The sequence below is a fragment of the Scyliorhinus torazame genome, chromosome 12 (genome assembly GCF_047496885.1).
Source record: "Scyliorhinus torazame isolate Kashiwa2021f chromosome 12, sScyTor2.1, whole genome shotgun sequence".
In the NCBI taxonomy this organism is placed as follows: Eukaryota; Metazoa; Chordata; class Chondrichthyes; order Carcharhiniformes; family Scyliorhinidae; genus Scyliorhinus; species Scyliorhinus torazame.
In genome coordinates, this window is record NC_092718.1 from 203,225,819 (window position 1) to 203,244,963 (window position 19,145).

At 48.8% G+C, this 19,145-nt stretch overlaps 1 protein-coding gene across 1 annotated transcript in view; it reads left to right on the forward strand.

Annotated features, from left to right (window-relative positions):
* The window catches only part of vps53 (VPS53 subunit of GARP complex), a 355,834-nt gene that overhangs the window by 242,761 nt on the left and 93,928 nt on the right, over positions 1–19,145 (forward strand). The window contains exons 17-18 of the mRNA XM_072469721.1: positions 11,857–11,935; positions 14,383–14,531. Coding sequence (XP_072325822.1) covers positions 11,857–11,935; positions 14,383–14,531 — 228 coding nt within the window. The remainder of the gene's footprint in view (positions 1–11,856; positions 11,936–14,382; positions 14,532–19,145) is intronic.

Here is a 19,145-nt window from a genome sequence, read left to right on the forward strand (position 1 = left end):
AGAATTACCATGAGTTGTATTTTAAACTCAACCACTGTATTCGCGAAAGACAATCAATCTGACCTATGTTTGTATTGTAACCAAAGAATTTACCAGGAGACACGAAAAGCTGACAATAAACTTCATTGTAACTTTGCCAAAAAAAGTACAACCTGAATTTCTGTTATTTGGAAACTAAGAAGGCATATCCAGGGTTCCGAATAGACACAGAGATCCATCAGAGTACCAGTAGATTTGGTGTATTTGGATTTCTAAAAGGTATTTAGTTAAGTCCCATATAAAAGGTTACTGCCAAGATAAGAACTTATGTTGGTTGTGTCTTAGCAAGAATATAAGATTGGCTAAGTAACCGGAATAGGAGAGTCAAGATAAATGGGTCTTTTTCAAGTTGGCAAACTGTAGCTAGTAGATTGCTGCAGGGATCAGTGCTGGGGCCTCGACTATTTATGAACTATATTGATGATTTGGAAGAAGGGACCAACTGCATTTAGTGCATGAATCACAAAAGGTCAGCGTGCAGATGCAGCAATTCATTAGGAATGTGAATGGAATATTGGCCTTTATTGAAAGAGGGATGGATTATAAAAGTAGGAGAAGCTTGCTACAACTGTATGGGCTGTGTACAGTTTTGGTCTCCTTACTTAAGGAAGGATATATTTGTATTGGAAACAGTTCAGAGAAGGTTCACTAGGTTAATTCCTGGAATGAAGGGTTTGTCTTGTGAGGAACGGTTGAGTAGGTTGGGCCTATACTCATTGGAGTTGAGAAGAATTAGTTGAATGAGGGCTTGACAGGGTAGGTATTAAGGCAATGTTTCTCCTCATGCTAGAATCTAGGACTCGGGAACACAGTTAAAAAATGTTCTCATTCGAGATGGAGATGAGGAGCAATTTCTTCTCTGAGGATTGTTAGACTTTGAAATTCTTTTCCACATTGTGCAGTGGAAGCTGGGTCAATGAATCTATTCAAGGCTGAGTTAGACAGATTTTTTGATCAACAAAGGATTATGAGGGCAGGCAGAAAAGTGGAGCCATAATAATAATAATAATCGCTTATTGTCACAAGTAGGCTTCAATGAAGTTACTGTGAAAAGCCCCTCGTCGCCACATTCCGGCGCCTGTTCGGGGAGGCTGGAACGGGAATTGAACCCGCGCTGCTGGTCTTGATCTGCATTACAATCCAGCCCACTGTGCTAAACCAGACCCTATGGCCATGATCAGCCACGATCTTATTGAATTTTGGAGCAGGCTCTGTGGGCTGAATGGCCGACACCTCCTCCTGCTTCTTGTGATTTTACGATAACTTCCCTCTCATCCTTCTAATGATTACTTTAAATCGATGCCCCCGATTATTGATCTCTGCTAAGAGACATAGGTCCTTCTATCTACTTTATAGACCCATTTATAATTATATACATGGGAATCAAATGTCCCCTCAGCCTCCTCTGTTCAAAAGTGAACAACCCCGAATTGATCACTCTTGCCTCATAGCAACATTTTCCAGTCCATTAACAATTTCATAAACCTCCTCTGCATCCCCTGTAATACTATCACATCCTTCCTGTAATGTGACCAGAAATGGATACAGTACTCCAGCTGTGGCCTAACAACTTGTGCATACCAGAGAAAGCACCCTACGTGCTGCATCACAGCCTGGTATGGCAACTGCTCGGCCCAAGACCGCAAGAAACTTCAGAGAGTCGTGAACACTGCCCAGTCCATCACACGAACCTGCCTCCCATCCATTGACTCCGTCTACACCTCCCGCTGCCTGGGGAAAGCGGGCAGCATAATCAAAGACCCTTCCCACCAGGCCTACTCACTCTTCCAACCTCTTCCATCAGGCAGGAGATACAAAATTTTGAGAACACGCACGAACAGACTCAAAAACAGCTTCTTCCCCTTGGCTACCAGACTCATAAATGACTCTCTTATGGGCTGACCTGATTAATACTACACTCCTGTCTGCTTTACCCGATGCCGATGTCTATGTATTTACATTGTGTACCTTGTGTTGCCCTATTATGTATTTTTTTATTTTATTTTCATATACTAAATAATCTGTTTGAGCTGATCACAGAAAAATACTTTTCACTGTACCTCAGTACACGTGACAATAAACAAATCCAACCTTCCTGCTTTTATAATCCACGCCGTGGCTAATAAAGGGAAGTATCCATTAGCCTTCTTAACCAGCTGACTACCTTCAGGGATTTGTGGGCATTCGCTTCAAGATCCTTTTTGCTCCTTTACAGCTGTCCGTATTCCACCATTTGTTGTGTACTATTTTCCCTTATTTACAACTCCACCTCCACAAATGCATTATCTCACACTTCTGGATTTGCTTACCTGACCATTTTCCTGCAACATACAGCTTTCTTCTTACTCTTAAATTGTAACGATTGTATGCTTGTTGACAATGCACTTGATTCAGTTCACGTGATGAAGTATTACTGCAGAATGAAATGCCATTGTGTCACGTAATAACACCATCGCATCAGAAATGGATGTGAGATTGTTTTGGCCCTCCCCATTTCCCTGGTGGAAAGATAGAGGCCCTCTGAAGAAAGCAACTCATTTTTCAGCAGGCTTTACTTGTGGTTGCCCTTCTGGAGCGATCTAATTCTTTGCGATGAAGCCATTGCCTATTTCAGTCAGGATGCAAAGTCCATGGATTACAATAAGATGGTGCAAAGCCACAAGTATTTCCTGCGCAGTTCTATCAGTTGGTCTGTTGTGGACGTCCATGTGCCAAAATATTTCAATCATTTGGAGTTTATGAGGTATAGTTAATTTTGCTCACTGCTGCTCTTTGGGGAGTAAGTCATATGGCGCCGATCTAATGGAGCCTTCAGCTTTGCCAAATAGTTTTGGTCACAAATGTCTTCTCTTAACAGAGGGCTGGTACACAGTTGTTACACTTAAAGACACAAAAATATTATGCTTGATTTGATTAGCCAAGAACGGACTACACATAATTACACACACAGACAAAATACAGTAGCATGCATAGAGCCCTGCAATACAAATGACTGATTTAGAACTAGCTTAAGCTGTTCCAGCCTTAGAATAAATCCCTAGTTGGTTGTTTATCAAATTTCATTCAGTAAGTAACTCCATAAATTTAGTACCTAGCTATAAATAATAAACAATTTAATTTTCATGCTTTCACAATGAATATGTGGAACTTGTTTACGAAGTGTTAGTAAAATCCTTGTCTGTCTAGACCACTATGGACTGTGGCTTTTAGGTGTTATCTTTGGTTTATGTCCTAATGCTGCTGGTCAGATGTAAACTGTTTCTGTACTGAGTTATCAATCTGGGTACCGTACACCACTGTGTATAAGTCAACCTTTGAAACTTCAAAGAATCCTTCCAAAAACGGCCTAAAAACTTTAAATGCCGAGTATAAAGGTGGTTGATGTTTTTTTTAAAAAAAAACACACTGGTAATTCAAATTAAATCAATGTATCACGTTTTATCTAATGAAATAATTCTGTGAGAGTAGTTTGAACTGCAATCATAACATTTTTTAAAAAGCCTCAAATTCATCATCTTCGGTAGCTGACACAATGAGTTAATCAAACTCATCTGCAGTCATTTTGGTGCTGGCAGCATCATACGAATCCTACCCTGGATAAGATGTGACACTTTCAGTTTCATAATTAACCCACCATAACAAATCGTCTTCCTCTCCATTCATTGATTCTGCATTTTTTTGGGACAATTTCTGCATTAATAACTTCCTATGATTTAATGACAAAACCACAGAAAGCAGCAAGCAGGGAAGCGCGGGTATTTCCACTCTTTCCATCTGTGTTAAGTTATTTCTCTGTCAACTGTCTACCTGTCCCATTCAGCGCAGGCGCAATTCAACTTCCAGAGCGAGTATAACCTCGAACATGTATTTCTGAGCTGAAAAATTGAGGCCGACTCTCGGTGTGATTACAGCCCTAAATATGCATTACTTTAACAGAAAAGTGTAGGGTTGACTTGTATGCCATGTATAGGTCTAAACATGCATCTTGGTGTGGAGAAAATTGAGTTGTCTTTGATGATTGTTCGACTTGTACACAGTGATTTGTGGCAGGGTTTTTCAAAGTGCGGCCTGCAGTGGGTCGCGGAGTGATCGATCACACCGTTCCCGTGGTGGTCCCGATTGTGGGAGAAGTGGCCAATGGTCGCTGCCGGCTTTTACATCATGAATGGTGGCCGCTGTCTTCTTTTAAATGGAAACAAATGAGGCTGTGTGGAGTCTTCCGGCCAGAAGCGGGAGCTGAGAAGAGGTCATACGCCCTGCAAGCATCTTCTAGGTACGTGCTTTTGGAGCCAAAGCGGTGTTGCTTCCATTTTACAGCAAGTGAAGGTGGGCAAATCCATTTTACTGCAAGATGAATGCCTTTCTTAAAAGTAAGCGATCGCCAGAGACTCAAATAGGCAGTTTACCTATTGGTCAGGATCTCACAACAGAATCTGCTGGAGAGAGCACCTCAAGAGAGCCCAGAGCAGGACAGAACCGTGCTAGTGCTAGCTCTGTACAGAGCTCCAGGGCCACTTGTTAACAGCCTACAAAAATAAACTTAACTTGGGATCAAAGCAGTATAAAGATGTTTCTTGGACTTCCGGGTGCGGCGATGACCAGCTAGGTCGCACGTTTCGGCAGCTCCCGGTGGAACGGACTTTTGGGCTCTTGATAGGAGCCCCAACGGCAATTTTAACGGCAAAAAACACTGTGCGATAATCCAGAAGGGAATCCCCCCTGGACACGGATGGAAAAAAGAGAGGAAAGTGGCCGGATTGCGGTGGATCCTCTAGAGCAGCGGCCAGGAAGGCAGGCACAAAGCAAGATGGCGTCGGAAGGAGGCAGTTTAATATGGGGCCCTGACCAACAAGAGTTCCTGCGGCGTTGCATGGAAGAACTCAAAAAGGAGATGAAGAAGGAGCTGTTGGCCCCGATATTACAAGCGATTGAGGGGCTATAGGAGGAGCAAAAGACCCAGGAACAGGAGCTTCGGGTCGTGAAGGCAAAGGCTGCTGAGAATGAGGACGACGTACAGGGCCTGGTGGTGAAAACGGAGATGCACGAGGCACAACACAAAAGGTGTGTGGAAAGGCTGGAGGTGCTGGAGAATAATGCGAGGAGGAAGAATTTAAGGATTCTTGGTCTTCCCGAAGGTGTAGAAGGGGCGGACGCCGGGGCATATGTGAGCACGATGCTGCACTCGTTAATGGAATCGGAGGCCCCGACGGGTCCGCTGGAGGTGGAGGGAGCCTATCGAGTTATGGCGCGAAGACCGAGGGCTGGAGAAATTCCTCGAGCCATAGTGGTGAGATTTCTCCGATATAAGGACAGAGAGATGGTCCTCAGATGGGCAAAGAAAACTCGGAGCAGTAGGTGGGAGGACGCGGTGATCCGCGTATATCAAGATTGGAGTGCGGAGGTGGCGAGAAGGAGGGCAAGCTTTAATCGGGCCAAGGCGGTGCTGCACAAACGGAAGATTAAATTTGGAATGCTGCAACCGGCAAGACTGTGGGTCACACATCAAAGGAAACACCACTACTTCGAAATGGCAGATGAGGCGTGGACATTTATTGTCGAGGAGAAACTGGAGTGAGCGGGCCAGAAAAAGAACGTTTGGGACAAAGTGGGGGGGTGAATATGTGGGATGAAGGGGGGGAAAAGAGGGAAGAGATGACTTCCCAAGTTGTTAATCCTGCGACCCTGTAACTTTTCTCTCTTCCCCATGTCGTGGGGGAGGGGGGGAGGGAGGATGAGGAGCTGAGGGTGCCGGCCATTGGGGGCGGGGCCAAAAGGGAAGCGCGGGCTTTGTTCCCGCGCTATGGTAATCACGGCGGGAACAAGGAAGCAGGGAGGAGGGGGCCTCGCACAGTGTGAGCCGAGGTCACGGGGGGAAGCCAAGGTCAGCCAGAGTTTGCTGACTTCTGGGAGCAACATGGGCGGTGCAATTACGCTAGTTTGGGATCTAGCGGGGGTGGGGGGGGGGGGTTTAACTGGGTTGCTGCTGCTGGGGAGAAGGGGGAGCTGGTATGGGGGGGGCGGTGTGGTCGGGGCGGGGGTGCGCCGCTTGGGGGAGATACGGCTACGTGGGAACCGGGTGAGGAGCTGGATTGAAAAAGGAGATGGCTAGTCGTCAAGGGGGGAGGGGGTAAAGAGCCCCCCAACCCGGTTGATCACGTGGAATGTGAGAGGGCTGAACGGGCCGATTAAGAGGGCACGGGTACTCGCACACCTAAAGAAACTTAAGGCAGATGTGGTTATGCTTCAGGAGACGCATCTGAAGCTGATAGACCAGGTCAGACTACGCAAAGGATGGGTGGGGCAGGTGTTTCATTCGGGGCTAGACGCAAAAAACAGGGGGGTAGCCATACTAGTGGGGAAGCGGGTAATGTTTGAGGCAAAGACTATAGTGGCGGATAGTGGGGGCAGATACTTGATGGTGAGTGGCAAATTGCAAGGGGAGGCGGTGGTATTAGTGAACGTGTATGCCCCGAACTGGGATGATGCCAACTTTATGAGGCGTATGCTAAGACGAATCCCGGACCTAGAAGTGGGGAAGTTGGTAATGGGTGGAGATTTTAATACGGTGCTGGACCCAGGGCTGGACAGATCGAGGTCCAGGACCGGAAGGAGGCCGGCTGCAGCTAGGGTGCTTAAGGACTTTATGGAGCAGATGGGAGGAGTAGACCCCTGGAGATTTAGTAGACCTAGGAGTAAGGAGTTTTCGTTTTTCTCGTATGTCCACAAAGTTTATTCACGAATAGATTTTTTTGTCTTGGGAAGGGCATTGATCCCAAAGGTGACGGGGACGGAGTACACGGCTATAGCCATTTCGGATCATGCTCCACATTGGGTGGACCTGGAGATAGGGGAAGAAAAACAACAGCGTCCACCCTGGAGAATGGACATGGGATTATTTGCAGATGAGGGGGGGTGTTTAAGGGTGAGGGGGTGTATTGAAAGGTACTTGGAACTCAATGATAATGGGGAGGTACAGGTGGGAGTGGTCTGGGAGGCGCTGAAGGCAGTGGTTAGAGGGGAGCTGATATCTATTAGGGCACATAAAGGAAAGCAGGAGGGTAGGGAAAGGGAGCGGTTGTTGAAAGAACTTCTGAGGGTGGACAGACAATATGCGGAGGCACCGGAGGAGGGACTGTACAGGGAAAGGCAAAGGCTACATGTTGAATTTGACTTGTTGACTACGGGTAATGCAGAGGCACAATGGAGGAAGGCACAGGGTGTACATTACGAATATGTGGAGAAGGTGAGCAGGTTGCTGGCCCACCAACTGAGGAAAAGGGGAGCAGCGAGGGAGATAGGGGGGGTGAGAGATGAGGAGGGAGAGATGGAGCGGAGAGAGTGAATGGAGTGTTCAAGGCATTTTACGAAAGATTATATGAAGCTCAGCCCCCGGATGGGAAGGAGAGAATGATGTGCTTTCTGGATCAGCTGGAATTTCCTAAGGTGGAGGAGCAGGAGAGGGTGGGACTGGGAGCACAGATTGAGACGGAGGAAGTAGTGAAAGGGATTGGGAGCATGCAGGCGGGGAAGGCCCCGGGACCAGACGGATTCCCAGTTGAATTCTATAGGAAATATATGGACTTGCTGGCCCCGCTACTGATGAGAACCTTTAATGAGGCGAGGGAAAGGGGGCAGCTGCCCCCGACTCTCTCAGAGGCAACGATATCGCTCCTCCTAAAGAAGGAAAAAGACCCGCTGCAATGCGGGTCCTACAGGCCCATTTCCCTCCTGAATGTGGACACTAAGATTCTGGCCAAGGTAATGGCAATGAGGATAGAGGATTGTGTCCCGGGGGTGGTTCATGAGGACCAAACTGGGTTTGTGAAGGGGAGACAGCTGAATACAAATATACGGAGGCTGCTAGGGGTAATGATGATGCCCCCACCAGAGGGGGAAGCGGAGATAGTGGTGGCGATGGATGCCGAGAAAGCATTTGATAGAGTGGAGTGGGATTATTTGTGGGAGGTGCTGAGGAGATTTGGTTTTGGGGATGGGTATATCAGGTGGGTACAGTTGCTGTATAGGGCCCCGATGGCGAGCGTGGTCACGAATGGACGGGGGTCTGACTATTTTCGGCTCCATAGAGGGACGAGGCAGGGATGTCCTCTGTCCCCGTTATTGTTTGCACTGGCGATTGAACCCCTGGCATTGAGGGGTTCCAGGAAGTGGAGGGGAGTACTCGGGGGGAGAAGAACACCAGGTATCTCTGTATGCGGATGATTTGTTGCTATATGTGGCGGACCCGGCGGAGGGGATGCCAGAGATAATGCGGATACTTGGGGAGTTTGGGGATTTTTCAGGGTATAAACTGAACATGGGGAAAAGTGAGTTGTTTGTGGTGCATCCAGGGGAGCAGAGCAGAGAGATAGAGGATTTACCGTTGAGGAAGGTAACAAGGGACTTCCGGTACTTGGGGATCCAGATAGCCAAGAATTGGGGTACATTACACAGGCTTAATTTAACGCGGTTGGTGGAACAGATGGAGGAGGACTTTAAGAGATGGGACATGGTGTCCCTGTCATTGGCAGGTAGGGTGCAGGCGGTTAAAATGGTGGTCCTCCCGAGATTCCTTTTTGTGTTTCAGTGCCTCCCGGTGGTGATCACGAAGGCTTTTCTCAAAAGAATCGAGAAGAGTATTATGAGTTTTGTGTGGGCTGGGAAGACCCCGAGAGTGAGGAGGGGATTCTTGCAGCGTAGTAGGGACAGGGGGGGCTGGCACTACCGAGCCTAAGTGAGTACTACTGGGCCGCCAATGTTTCAATGGTGTGTAAGTGGATGGGAGAAGGGGAGGGAGCGGCGAGGAAGAGATTGGAGAGGGCGTCCTGCAGGGGGACTAGCCTACAAGCAATGGTGACAGCACCGTTGCCGTTCTCACCAAAGAAATACACCACAAGCCCGGTGGTGGTGGCTACATTGAAAATTTGGAGGAATCGGACGGACTCTAAGAGATGTTATTGTATATGTATAATATGTATAGGTATTTGTTATAGGTAATTGCATATCGGATTGTTGGATTGTATTTTTGGAGAGTATTTATTTTGGACAAGGCAGTTGCCATTCAGTTTTGTTTTTGTTTATATATTATTTATTTATTTGTTTAAAACTGGCCACTGTTATTTATATTGTTTTATTGTTGTGTAAAAGAAACACTACGTACTGTTATGTTTGGCCAAAAATCTTGAATAAAATATATTTTAAAGATGTTTCTTGAGGTCTGGGGTGCGATTCTCCGACCCGGTGGGGGGCACCCGGGTCGGAGAATCGCCAGGGGCAGGCGTGAATCCCGCCCCCGCCGTGTCCCGAATTCTCCGCCACCAGAAATTCGGCGGGGGCGGGAATCGCGCCGGTCGGCGGGCCCACCCCCGACGATTCTCCGGCCCGCGATGGGCCGAGGTCCCGCCGCAGTCAACCCTCGCCAGCTGGCGTGGATTAGACCTTTTGAATGGCGGGACAAGGCGGCGCGGGCGGGCTCCGGGGTCCTGGGGGGGGCACGGGGCGATCTGGCCCCAGGGGGTGCCCCCACAGTGGCCTGGCCTGCGATCGGGGCCCACCGATCCGCGTGCGGGCCTGTGCCGTGATGGCACTCTTTTTCTTCCACCTTCACCATGGTCTTCACTATGGCGGAGGCGGAAGAGACCCCCTCCCCTGCGCATGCGCGGGGATGCCGTGAGCGGCCGCTGACGCTCCCGCGCATGTGTCGCCCGGCGAAGTCCTTTCAGCGCCGGCTGGCGTGGCGCCAAAGGCCTTTCCCGCCAGCCAGTGGAGCGGAAACCACTCCGGCGTGGGCCTAGCCCCTCAAGGTGAAGGCTTGGCGCCTAAAGTTGCGGAGAATTCTGCACCTTTGGGACGGCCTGACGCCGGTGTGATCCGCGCCGTTTTTGGCGCCGGGTAGCGGACATTGCGCCAGTTTGCGGAGAATCCTGCCCATGGTTTTGGCAATTGTGCCGATGCAAAGCCCATATGTTGCAAGGAAGTACTGGAAAATGAGAGTCAACGTTTCAGATTTTGAAAGAGAAATGGTGGGTGAAATATTCCTTTTGAGGTTCAGACCCCAGAGTTAGTTACTAAATTAGAGCTGACTCCAGATTTAAAAACTATGCTGCTGTAGCTGATCCGTGATACCACATTGGAAACATGCCAAAAGCCCATGAGGCTGTCAGCATTTTGGTGTAGCGACTCCCAGCAGCACCCAGTGCTGAGTAAAATGAGCATTTTGTTGCTATTGCCCTTCACAACGATCTACCTGTGCGAGGTTGGGTTTTCTGTTTTCATGAAGGTGAAGACAGCACAAAAGAACCGACTGAACTCTGCACCTGATATGCGCATTGCCCTCTCCTCCTTTGAACCTGATTCAAGTGAGATCGTGAGAACTAAGCAGGCTCCCCTTTCACATTAAAGGTAAGCAAACATGGCGTTGGTCACGAAGGTCAGCCAGCGTGGGGACCAAAGGTCAGCCAGTTGGCAAAAGTGGGTCCTGGGAAAAAAAGGTTTGAAAAACACTGATCTGTGGTTTCCGCAGCAAATGAAAACCATATCTGTCTACTATAGGGCTCTGTAAACATCCCTGGACACTACTGCATGAATTGTACAGCAAAAGAAAAGGCCACTTGGCCCATCATGACTGTTTGTTCTTTGAAGGAAAAAAGTTTTCTCTCTTACATCAAAAAAAATCCCAACATTTTTCAAGTGTCCCCAGGTAAATAAAATGTAGAACCTCACTGGTGTACCTTGATTTAAGTATATGTATCTATCTTAGTTCTGCTAAATTGTCTCTTCTCATCAATCCTTCTGCCGTTATTCTTCCTGATCACTTGTCACATGGCCTTGCCTGACTGGAGGGAAAGTGCTCCTTTTTACCTTTAACTCTGTACCTTGGGTGTTATTTGCCGATGGTAGCGGGGAGATTCTTTCAAGCAGCAGAGGCAGTTTGTCCTACCTAGTCCATGCCTGATAGCATTGGGAAACTACAGAATATTCATCTGATTTTGAATATACTTGGGAGTAATTTAGTGCTACTGTGCTGCCCCTTCTCTCTCTCTCCCCCTCTCTCTCTCTCTCTCTCCACCCCCCCCCCCCCCCCCCTTTCCCACCCCAATACTGCAGATTCCCCATCTCCTGTCCACTCAACTGTGCTGTCCATTGCTCTCTACAACAAGGTTCATTCCTGGTCTCAGTCTATCAATGGGGACTGTGCTTTCTTTGAGTCCAACAACTGCAAGTTGTAAAATGACATTTTGAAATACTAACTTTTGAAATTTGCAATATTTAAAAACCTGAAGTTGAAAAATATATCTCTAAAGCTGTGTGAAAATGCATAACATGGTAGCACAATGGTTAGCACTGTTGCTTCACCGCTCCAGGGTCCCAGGTTCGATTTGTGGCTTGGGTCACTGTCTGTGCGGAGCCTGCACGTTCTCCCCGTATCTGCGTGGGTTTCCTCCGGGTGCTCCGATTTCCCCGCTCAGTCCAAAGGTGTTCAGGTTAGGTGGATTGGCCATGCTAAATTGCCTTTAGTGTCCAAAAATGTTAGGTGGGGTTACTGGGTTACTGGGATGAGGTGGAGATGTGGCCTTAAGTGGAGTACTCTTTCAAGGAGCTGGTGCATACTCGATGGGCCGAATGGCCTCCTTCTGCACTGTAAATTCTATAACTAAATTGTACTTTTGGAACTTCAAAGAAAAGTTATATTAACAAGCGCACGACATATAGTAATCACGATTGGTGTAATTTCTACAGAATGTTTCATTTAAGGGATATCAGTTTGTTTTGTGTATTACTGCATTGTGTTTAATGCTATTCTCCTATCTTGTGTTGCAGTGTGATTTCTAATAGTATCCAGTTGTTAGTTCAGGACTTGGATGCAGCCTGTGATCCTGCACTGACCGCCATGAGCAAAGTAGGTACAAAATCTTGGCACAGCAGTTCCCATCACAGCGTGTTATTAATCCTGAAAAGCCAGTGTGGAATGATTCTGTGATCTGGTGCTTCCAATGTGGAGCTACACTAACAGTGAGTGTATCTTGTCATCCGGTCTAAACCTTTCAGATATATGGGACTGGATTTAGCTAAATGGAAACAAAGTCCCATAGGGAGCACGTTTAGCCGCTTGTTTCCCGGCGCTTGCAATGTCAAGAAACACAACGCTATAAAACAGCACCCGGATTAGGTAGGGGACCTTCGCAGGGAACGCGCGGCCAAGACCGCACATGGCCCGTATTGTGTACTGAGGAGCTCCACTCGCCAGAACTCCTCTGAGTAGCGAGAGAACGGAATGGCATTTAAAATGGCATCCAGATCTCTGGAGCCCCCAAAGCAATCTCCGACCCCTCCCCACCCCACCAAGCCCCAAAGTAGCATGGGAGGGTGCCCAGGCCCCCCCCAACACCTGCTCAGTGCACCTACAGCCCGATCGCCACCGCGCAAAAAATGCCAGCAATGACACCTTGGCAGTGTCAACCTGGCACCCTCGCAGTGTCCCTACCAGCTGGCAGAGTCACCTGGGCACCTTGGAAGTGCCAGGCTGGCACCCAAATGTCACTGCCTGGGTGCCAGGCTGACTGCCTGGGTGGCACAAAGGGCATGCCCCTCGGAGACCCCCACGTGTGCTGTCCATCTTGTCCCCATTTGTGGAGACCAGTATTGAACAGTGCTCGCCCGAGGTCCCTGAGGCGAAGGAGATAGATCCCAATATCTTGGGTACCTCTGAAAACTGCCTATTGAAGTGAGACTAGCTGCCTCGCTTTAATACGCAAATTTGCCAAAAAGGTGATCCCGCCAACATTGCGGCGTCTTGCGAAATCGCATTAGATCCCGCGAGACGTTGCGAGCTTGGTCTCCTGGCTTCTATCATAGAACAGTTACAGCACAGAACAGGCCCTTCGGCCCTCGATGTTGTGCCGACGATGTCCGAAACCAAGATCAAGCTATCCCACTCCCTGTCATTCTGGTGTGCTCCATGTGCCTATCCAATAACCGCTTGAAAGTTCCTAAAGTGTCCAACTCCACTATCACAGCAGGCAGTCCATTCCACACCCTAACCACTCTCTGAGTGAAGAACCTACCTCGGACATCCCTCCTGTATCTCCCACCCTGAACCCACCTATCAGCCATGCTACGCTGCACCGAGCTGCCTTTCGGGCGCAGTGTCGCTGTTCAATAGTGTCCGTGTTCTTTCAAGGAGCACCAGATCAGAAAATCAGCTCATTATTTTCTTGTGGCAATGTTGATGCATTGTATTCATATGCCAGTACAGATTTGTCTAATAACCTTGGAAGCTTAACCCAGTTGATAGCACCCTCTCACCTCTGGGTCACAGCAGTTGAACCTCGTGCGAGTTTGAGCTCTTATAGACTGACTCCCCAAAAAATGCAGCGTTTTCCCAAAGGAGCTGAGGTTTTTTTAAAGCGAGATATTCAGACCAGTCCCTGTCAATCTGTTCTGATGGTTCAGATGGGCAATGAAGATGACCTGGCAGTATTCAAAGTGGAGAGTTCATAGAATCCTTACAGTGCAGAAGGAAGCCATTCAGCCCATCGAGTCTGCACCGGCCCTCTGAAAGAACACCCTACCTAGACCAACTCTACCACCCTATCCCCATAACCCCACCTAACCTGCACATCTTGGAACACTAAGGGGCAATTTAACATGGCCTAACCTGCACATCTTTGGACTGTGGGAGGAAACTCCTGGAGCACCCAGAGAAAACCCACGCAGACACGGGGAGAACATACAAATTCCACACCGTCATCCAAGGTCGGAATTGAACCTAGTCCCTGGTGATTGATGCAACAGTGCTAACCACCCAAATGTTCGAACCATCACAATTGTCTACAAGATTAATTAGTGATTCTTCCTATTCTATCGTTGTGATATTGTTGGCACAATGTAGCTGTTGGTGCACTTCGAAAACTAAGTTGTTTTACAAAGCATTTTAACATACTCTGGTGCGCTAAGTTATTATATAAATGCAAATGTCATTTTTATTAAATGTCTTCCAGATGAAATAGTGATTCCAACTAAATTATTGAGGCAAATATTTGCACTAGGTGATCTAGTTATCATGCTCCTGGTCAATAATGTTTTAAAATGTGCGGCACAGTGGTTAGCATTGCTACATCACGGCACCGAGGTCCCAGGTTCGATCCCGACTTTGGGTGGAGGTTGTACATTCTCCCCGTTTCTGCGTGGATTTCGCCCCCAAAACCCAAAGGTGTGCACGGTAGGTGGATTGACCACGCTAAATTGCCCCTTAATTGGAAAAAATGAATTGGGCACTCTAATTTAAAAAATATATGTATAATGTTTTAAAATATAGTAGACATTTATGCAGTGCATTTCTTCTAGATGCCATGGCAAAATGTGGAACACGTCGGTGATCAGAGTCCTTATGTCACATCCATAATCCTCCATATCAAACAGAACGTGCCCATCATTCGAGATAACCTTGCTTCCACTCGCAAGTACTTCACACAGTTCTGCATCAAATTTGTCAAGTAGGTATCGTGTCCCCTTGCTGTGCATGTTGACACCTTCACTGCAGGGTATTTTTTTCAGGGGCAACCTTGAGTTTACGTTAAGCAGAGCTTCTACTGCGTAGTCAACACATCCAGCCAATTTTCTTTTAGATTGCATGGGATTTACAGGGCTTTTGGAGCCTGTGCTACGTGATTCAATGCCTTTGATACAGAATGTCTCTGGAAAAACTGGTGCGGGACAGGAAATTTAATTGTAATATATTTGTACAAGATGAAAATGAGAAAAGGAACAGATTTACTTATTGTGTGTTTTACAGTAACGCATGTTCAGAATCTTAACCTTCTACCGAAATAATGCAATTTCAATACTTATTAATTTAATGTAACAAAACCTAGCACTTGCTTCACAGTTGCCGTGTGTGTGTGTGGGGGGGGGGGGGGGGGGGGAGAAGAGTGAGGGCACCATCAACCGTAAACAGTTCGGGAAACACCTGCCTATTTATGTGATTCAAATAGCCCAGATTCATTCCACTGTTGTACCAAAGTCAATTTTGTTAATTCAGTGCAAAAACTGGGGCGGGATTCTCCGATATCGGCGCGATGTCTGCCGACCGGCGCCAAAAATGGCGCGAATCAGTCCAGCATCGCGCCGCCCTAAATCTTGAGCGGCCGAGCCCTCACCTTGAGGGGCTAGGCCCGAGCCGGACTGATTTCCGCCCCGCCAGCTGGCGGGAAAGGCCTTTGGTGCCCTGCCAACTGGCGCGAAGCTGACTTTGCCAGGCGGTGCATGCGCGGGAGCGTCAGCGGGCGCTCACTGCATCCCCGCGCATGCGCAGTGGAGAGGGTCTCTTCCGCCTCCACCATGGTGGAGAGCATGGCGAAGGCGGAAGGAAAAGAGTGCCCCCACGGCACAGGCCCGCCCGCGGATCGGTGGGCCCCGATCGCAGGCCAGGCCACCGTGGGGGCACCCCCCGGGGCCAGATCACCCCGCGCCCCCCCCAGGACCCCAGAGCCCGCCCGCGCCACCGTGTCCCGCCGTCCCGAAGGTGGTTTAATCCACGCCGGCTGGCGTGGGTTCACAGCGGCGGGACTTCGGCCCATTGCGGACCGGAGAATCGCCGGGGGATTCCCGCCGACCGGCGTGGCGCGATTCCCGCTCCCGCCAAATCTCCGGTGGCAGAGAATTCGCGACACGGCAGGGGCGGGATTCACGCCGGCCCCCGGCGATTCTCCGACCTGGTGGGGGGTCGGAGAATCGCGCCCCTGATATATGGCAGGGTGAAGTAATTATACTCATGTGCAATCCAATTTGTTTGCTAAGTGTTGCTTAGAGGGACTGATTTGAATTGAATTGAATTATTATTGTCACATGTCTTAGTATACAGTGAAAAGTATTGTTTCTTGCATGCTAATGGTGATTTTGCTAATGGTGTTCAAACTGAATAACTTGTGTTTGGTTCAGCGTAACACTTTACTAAGCAAAGTGACTAAAGGAGAAAATGAGGTTTTTTGGAAGGGTTCGCATTGTATTGTTAATGCAAATTCTCTTGCTTCTGGGGGGTCAATGTTTTCTCAATAAGATTCCCAGGAAATCTGAAGAAATCTGAACTTGAATCGTTAACTCTGCTTCTCTCTGCACAGATGCTGCCAGACCTGCTGAGTTGGTCCAGCCTTTTCTGTTTTTATTTCAGATTTCCAGCATCCGCAGTATTTTGCTTTTATTGGACCACCAAAAAAAATAATGTGTTCACTGACCAGTCATCTCATGGCGATGTGCCATGTGCAGCTTTGCCTTGAGTAACAGTGACTCACACAGAGCACTTTGGGTTTCAATGCACAATATCAATCCATGTTAATTTAATTCTAATTACTATCAGCAGAGAACTGGGTTTTACTTCAAGGAGAGCTGAATTCTTCTGGGATACTTGAGTGGGTGGATTGTGTGTCTCAGTTTCGATTGACTACATTTAAAGGAATCTTTTGGAGAGATGTCAATTTGTAAAGTTTTTTCCTTAACCAAATAGACCTCAGGTAAAAAAAATTAAAAAGCCCCGATGCAGAATTACAGTGGATTCACAAAGAAGTGATCTGATTGCAAGTTTTGAAGCTGTCAGCAATTGATCAGCTCAGCCAGAACTAGATTCCCTGGGGAACTGTTAAGAACAAGAAAGAACTATTGAAGTGACTGCCCAGTAGCTACTGTTTGAATTATTTTATGGCTGCCTACCAGTCCAGTTTAAACTGCTTTCTTTATAACAGAAAGTACTTGTTAAGCTAAGCATCTCCTGTGTATACAGTGCGCTCTGTTAAGAGTGAAACTGATTTTATACCAGATGTGCGGTTGGAAATGCGGAAGTATTTTTCATATTTCCATACTTGAGGTCACCGTTATTCAGCTGGATCAATTCCTACTGCTTTCTCAGCTTTGGCTGCATTCAGTGATGTTCAAAGTTCTGTCAATATAATCTTTCTTGGTGGCAAATCGCAATTGCAACAAGCCTGCTGGAGTCCTATATGTCCCCCATCCCATGTGTGCACGCAGTGTCTCCCCATGATGTGTGTATTCCTTCTGTTTACAGATCCAACTTGGACTATCGACTCCAGTGAATCACTCAATTTTCTATCAATGATTGATGCTGGATTATGTTACTTGTCTTCGTTGGCTTTGTTTGCAGATGCGCCTGAAATTTGGATGTTCAAATCTGTTTATTGCTATTTGGGAACGTATTCGGTGGGATTTTCCGTCGACTGACGCCGGGTTCAGGAAAGATGACTGGGCGGAGAATTCGGCGTCTGCCAAAAATCGAGGCTGGCGCGGGCGCCAAACGGAATGCCATTCTCCGGTCCCATAACAGCCGGCGTGGGCATGCAAATTGTCTAGTAAAGGGCGTTGGCATACCATTAACGGGCCCGACATGGCGTTTTCCGGGCCTTCCGCAATGCTCCGTCTCCGCCGACGAGGTTCACTTCTGGCATTTCAAATCGAAATACAGGCGCCGTGGCTGCTGAGGGTGCAGGAGGGGGTACAAAAAGTGTCCCAACATCGTTATTGTGTGCTGACAGTTGTGCTGCTGGCCGGAGGACGTCTGCCAGGGGGAGTAGCGGGGGGCAGCTAGGAGGTGGAGCCGTGGGGACAGGGTGGCAGGGTATGGACCTCCATTACGGCAGCCTGCAAGGCAGCCATGCAGCTAAGCACGCCGTTGACTGCCCACTGGGAACTTAGTGCCACCGGTCATATGGGTGCCACCCCAGGCCACCCCCCCCCCCCCACCCCCCAGGTACCCTCTAGCCCCAGACGACCCATCAACAGGACGGATGTGTTCCAGCACAACCAATGCCATCTTGGTTGGCTGGGATGAGGGTCAGCATGCATTGAAATTGCGCAAGTTCTACGTGGCGCCGGTGCTAGCCCATTAACAGGACCTGCAATGCTTTTGTCCACGTAGAATCTCACGATTCAGTCCCGGCCTCAACACATAGGGCGAAATTCTCCGTAATCGGCGCGATGTCCGCCGACCGGCGCCCAAAACGGCGCAAATCAGTCCGGCATCGCGCCGCCCCAAAGGTGCGGAATCCTCCGCAACTTGAGCGGCTAAGCCCTAACCTTGAGGGGCTAGGCCCGCGCCGGACTGATTTCCGCCCCGTCAGCTGGCGGGAAAGGCCTTTGGTGCCCCGCCAGCTGGCGCGGAAATGACATTGCCGGGCGGCGCATGCACGGGAGCGTTAGCGGCCGCTCACGGCATCCCTGCACATGCACAGTGGAGGGGTTCTCTTCCGCCTCTGCCATGGTGGAGACCGTGGCGAAGGCGGAAGGAAAAGAGTGCCCCCACGGCACAGGCCCGCCCACGGATCGGTGGGCCCCAATCGCGGGCCAGGCCACCGTGGGGGCACCCCCCGGGGCCAGATCGCCCCGCGCACCCCCCCAGGACCCCGGAGCCCGCCCGCGCCGCCTTGTCCCACCGGTAAGAGAGGTGGTTTAATCCACGCCAGCGGGACAGGCATTTCAGCAGCAGGACTTCGGCCCATCCGGGCCGGAGAATCGCCGGGGGGGGCCCCGCCAACCGGCGCGGCGCGATACCCACCCCCACCTAATCTCCGGTGCCGGAGAGTTCGGCAACTGGCGGGGGCGGGATTCACGCCAGCCCCCGGCGATTCTCCGACCCGGCGGGGGGTCGGAGAATCCCGTCCATGGTCTCTCAAATGGAGAATTTGCTGCATTATACTTTTATTTCCTGCTGTTCTGATTATCATTCGGAATTTCCTGGGCGCACAACCTTGAAATGATATCCTGTTGCATTGTTATTTGTATCATAACTGTCTTCAGTCACCTACCAAGCTTGCCAGACCTTAATTTAAGGCAGTGCTTCCCAAACTATTTCCCAATGTGACCCCGTTTTAACATCTGAAAATTAATGTGACCGCAGACGCTGGAAAACGTAAAACAGCAAATAAAGCAGCACAATAACTTTCTGTGTATAATTATTAAAGGTTGCATATTGTAGATCAATATATAAAACATCATATCAATATGATTATCTGTATTATAAAGTACTTTAATGTCATTATTTTACATACTCGTGTAGGTTTTTGCCAAGCTCTCCATTATCCCTGCTGTCAGAAGACTCGGGCCGG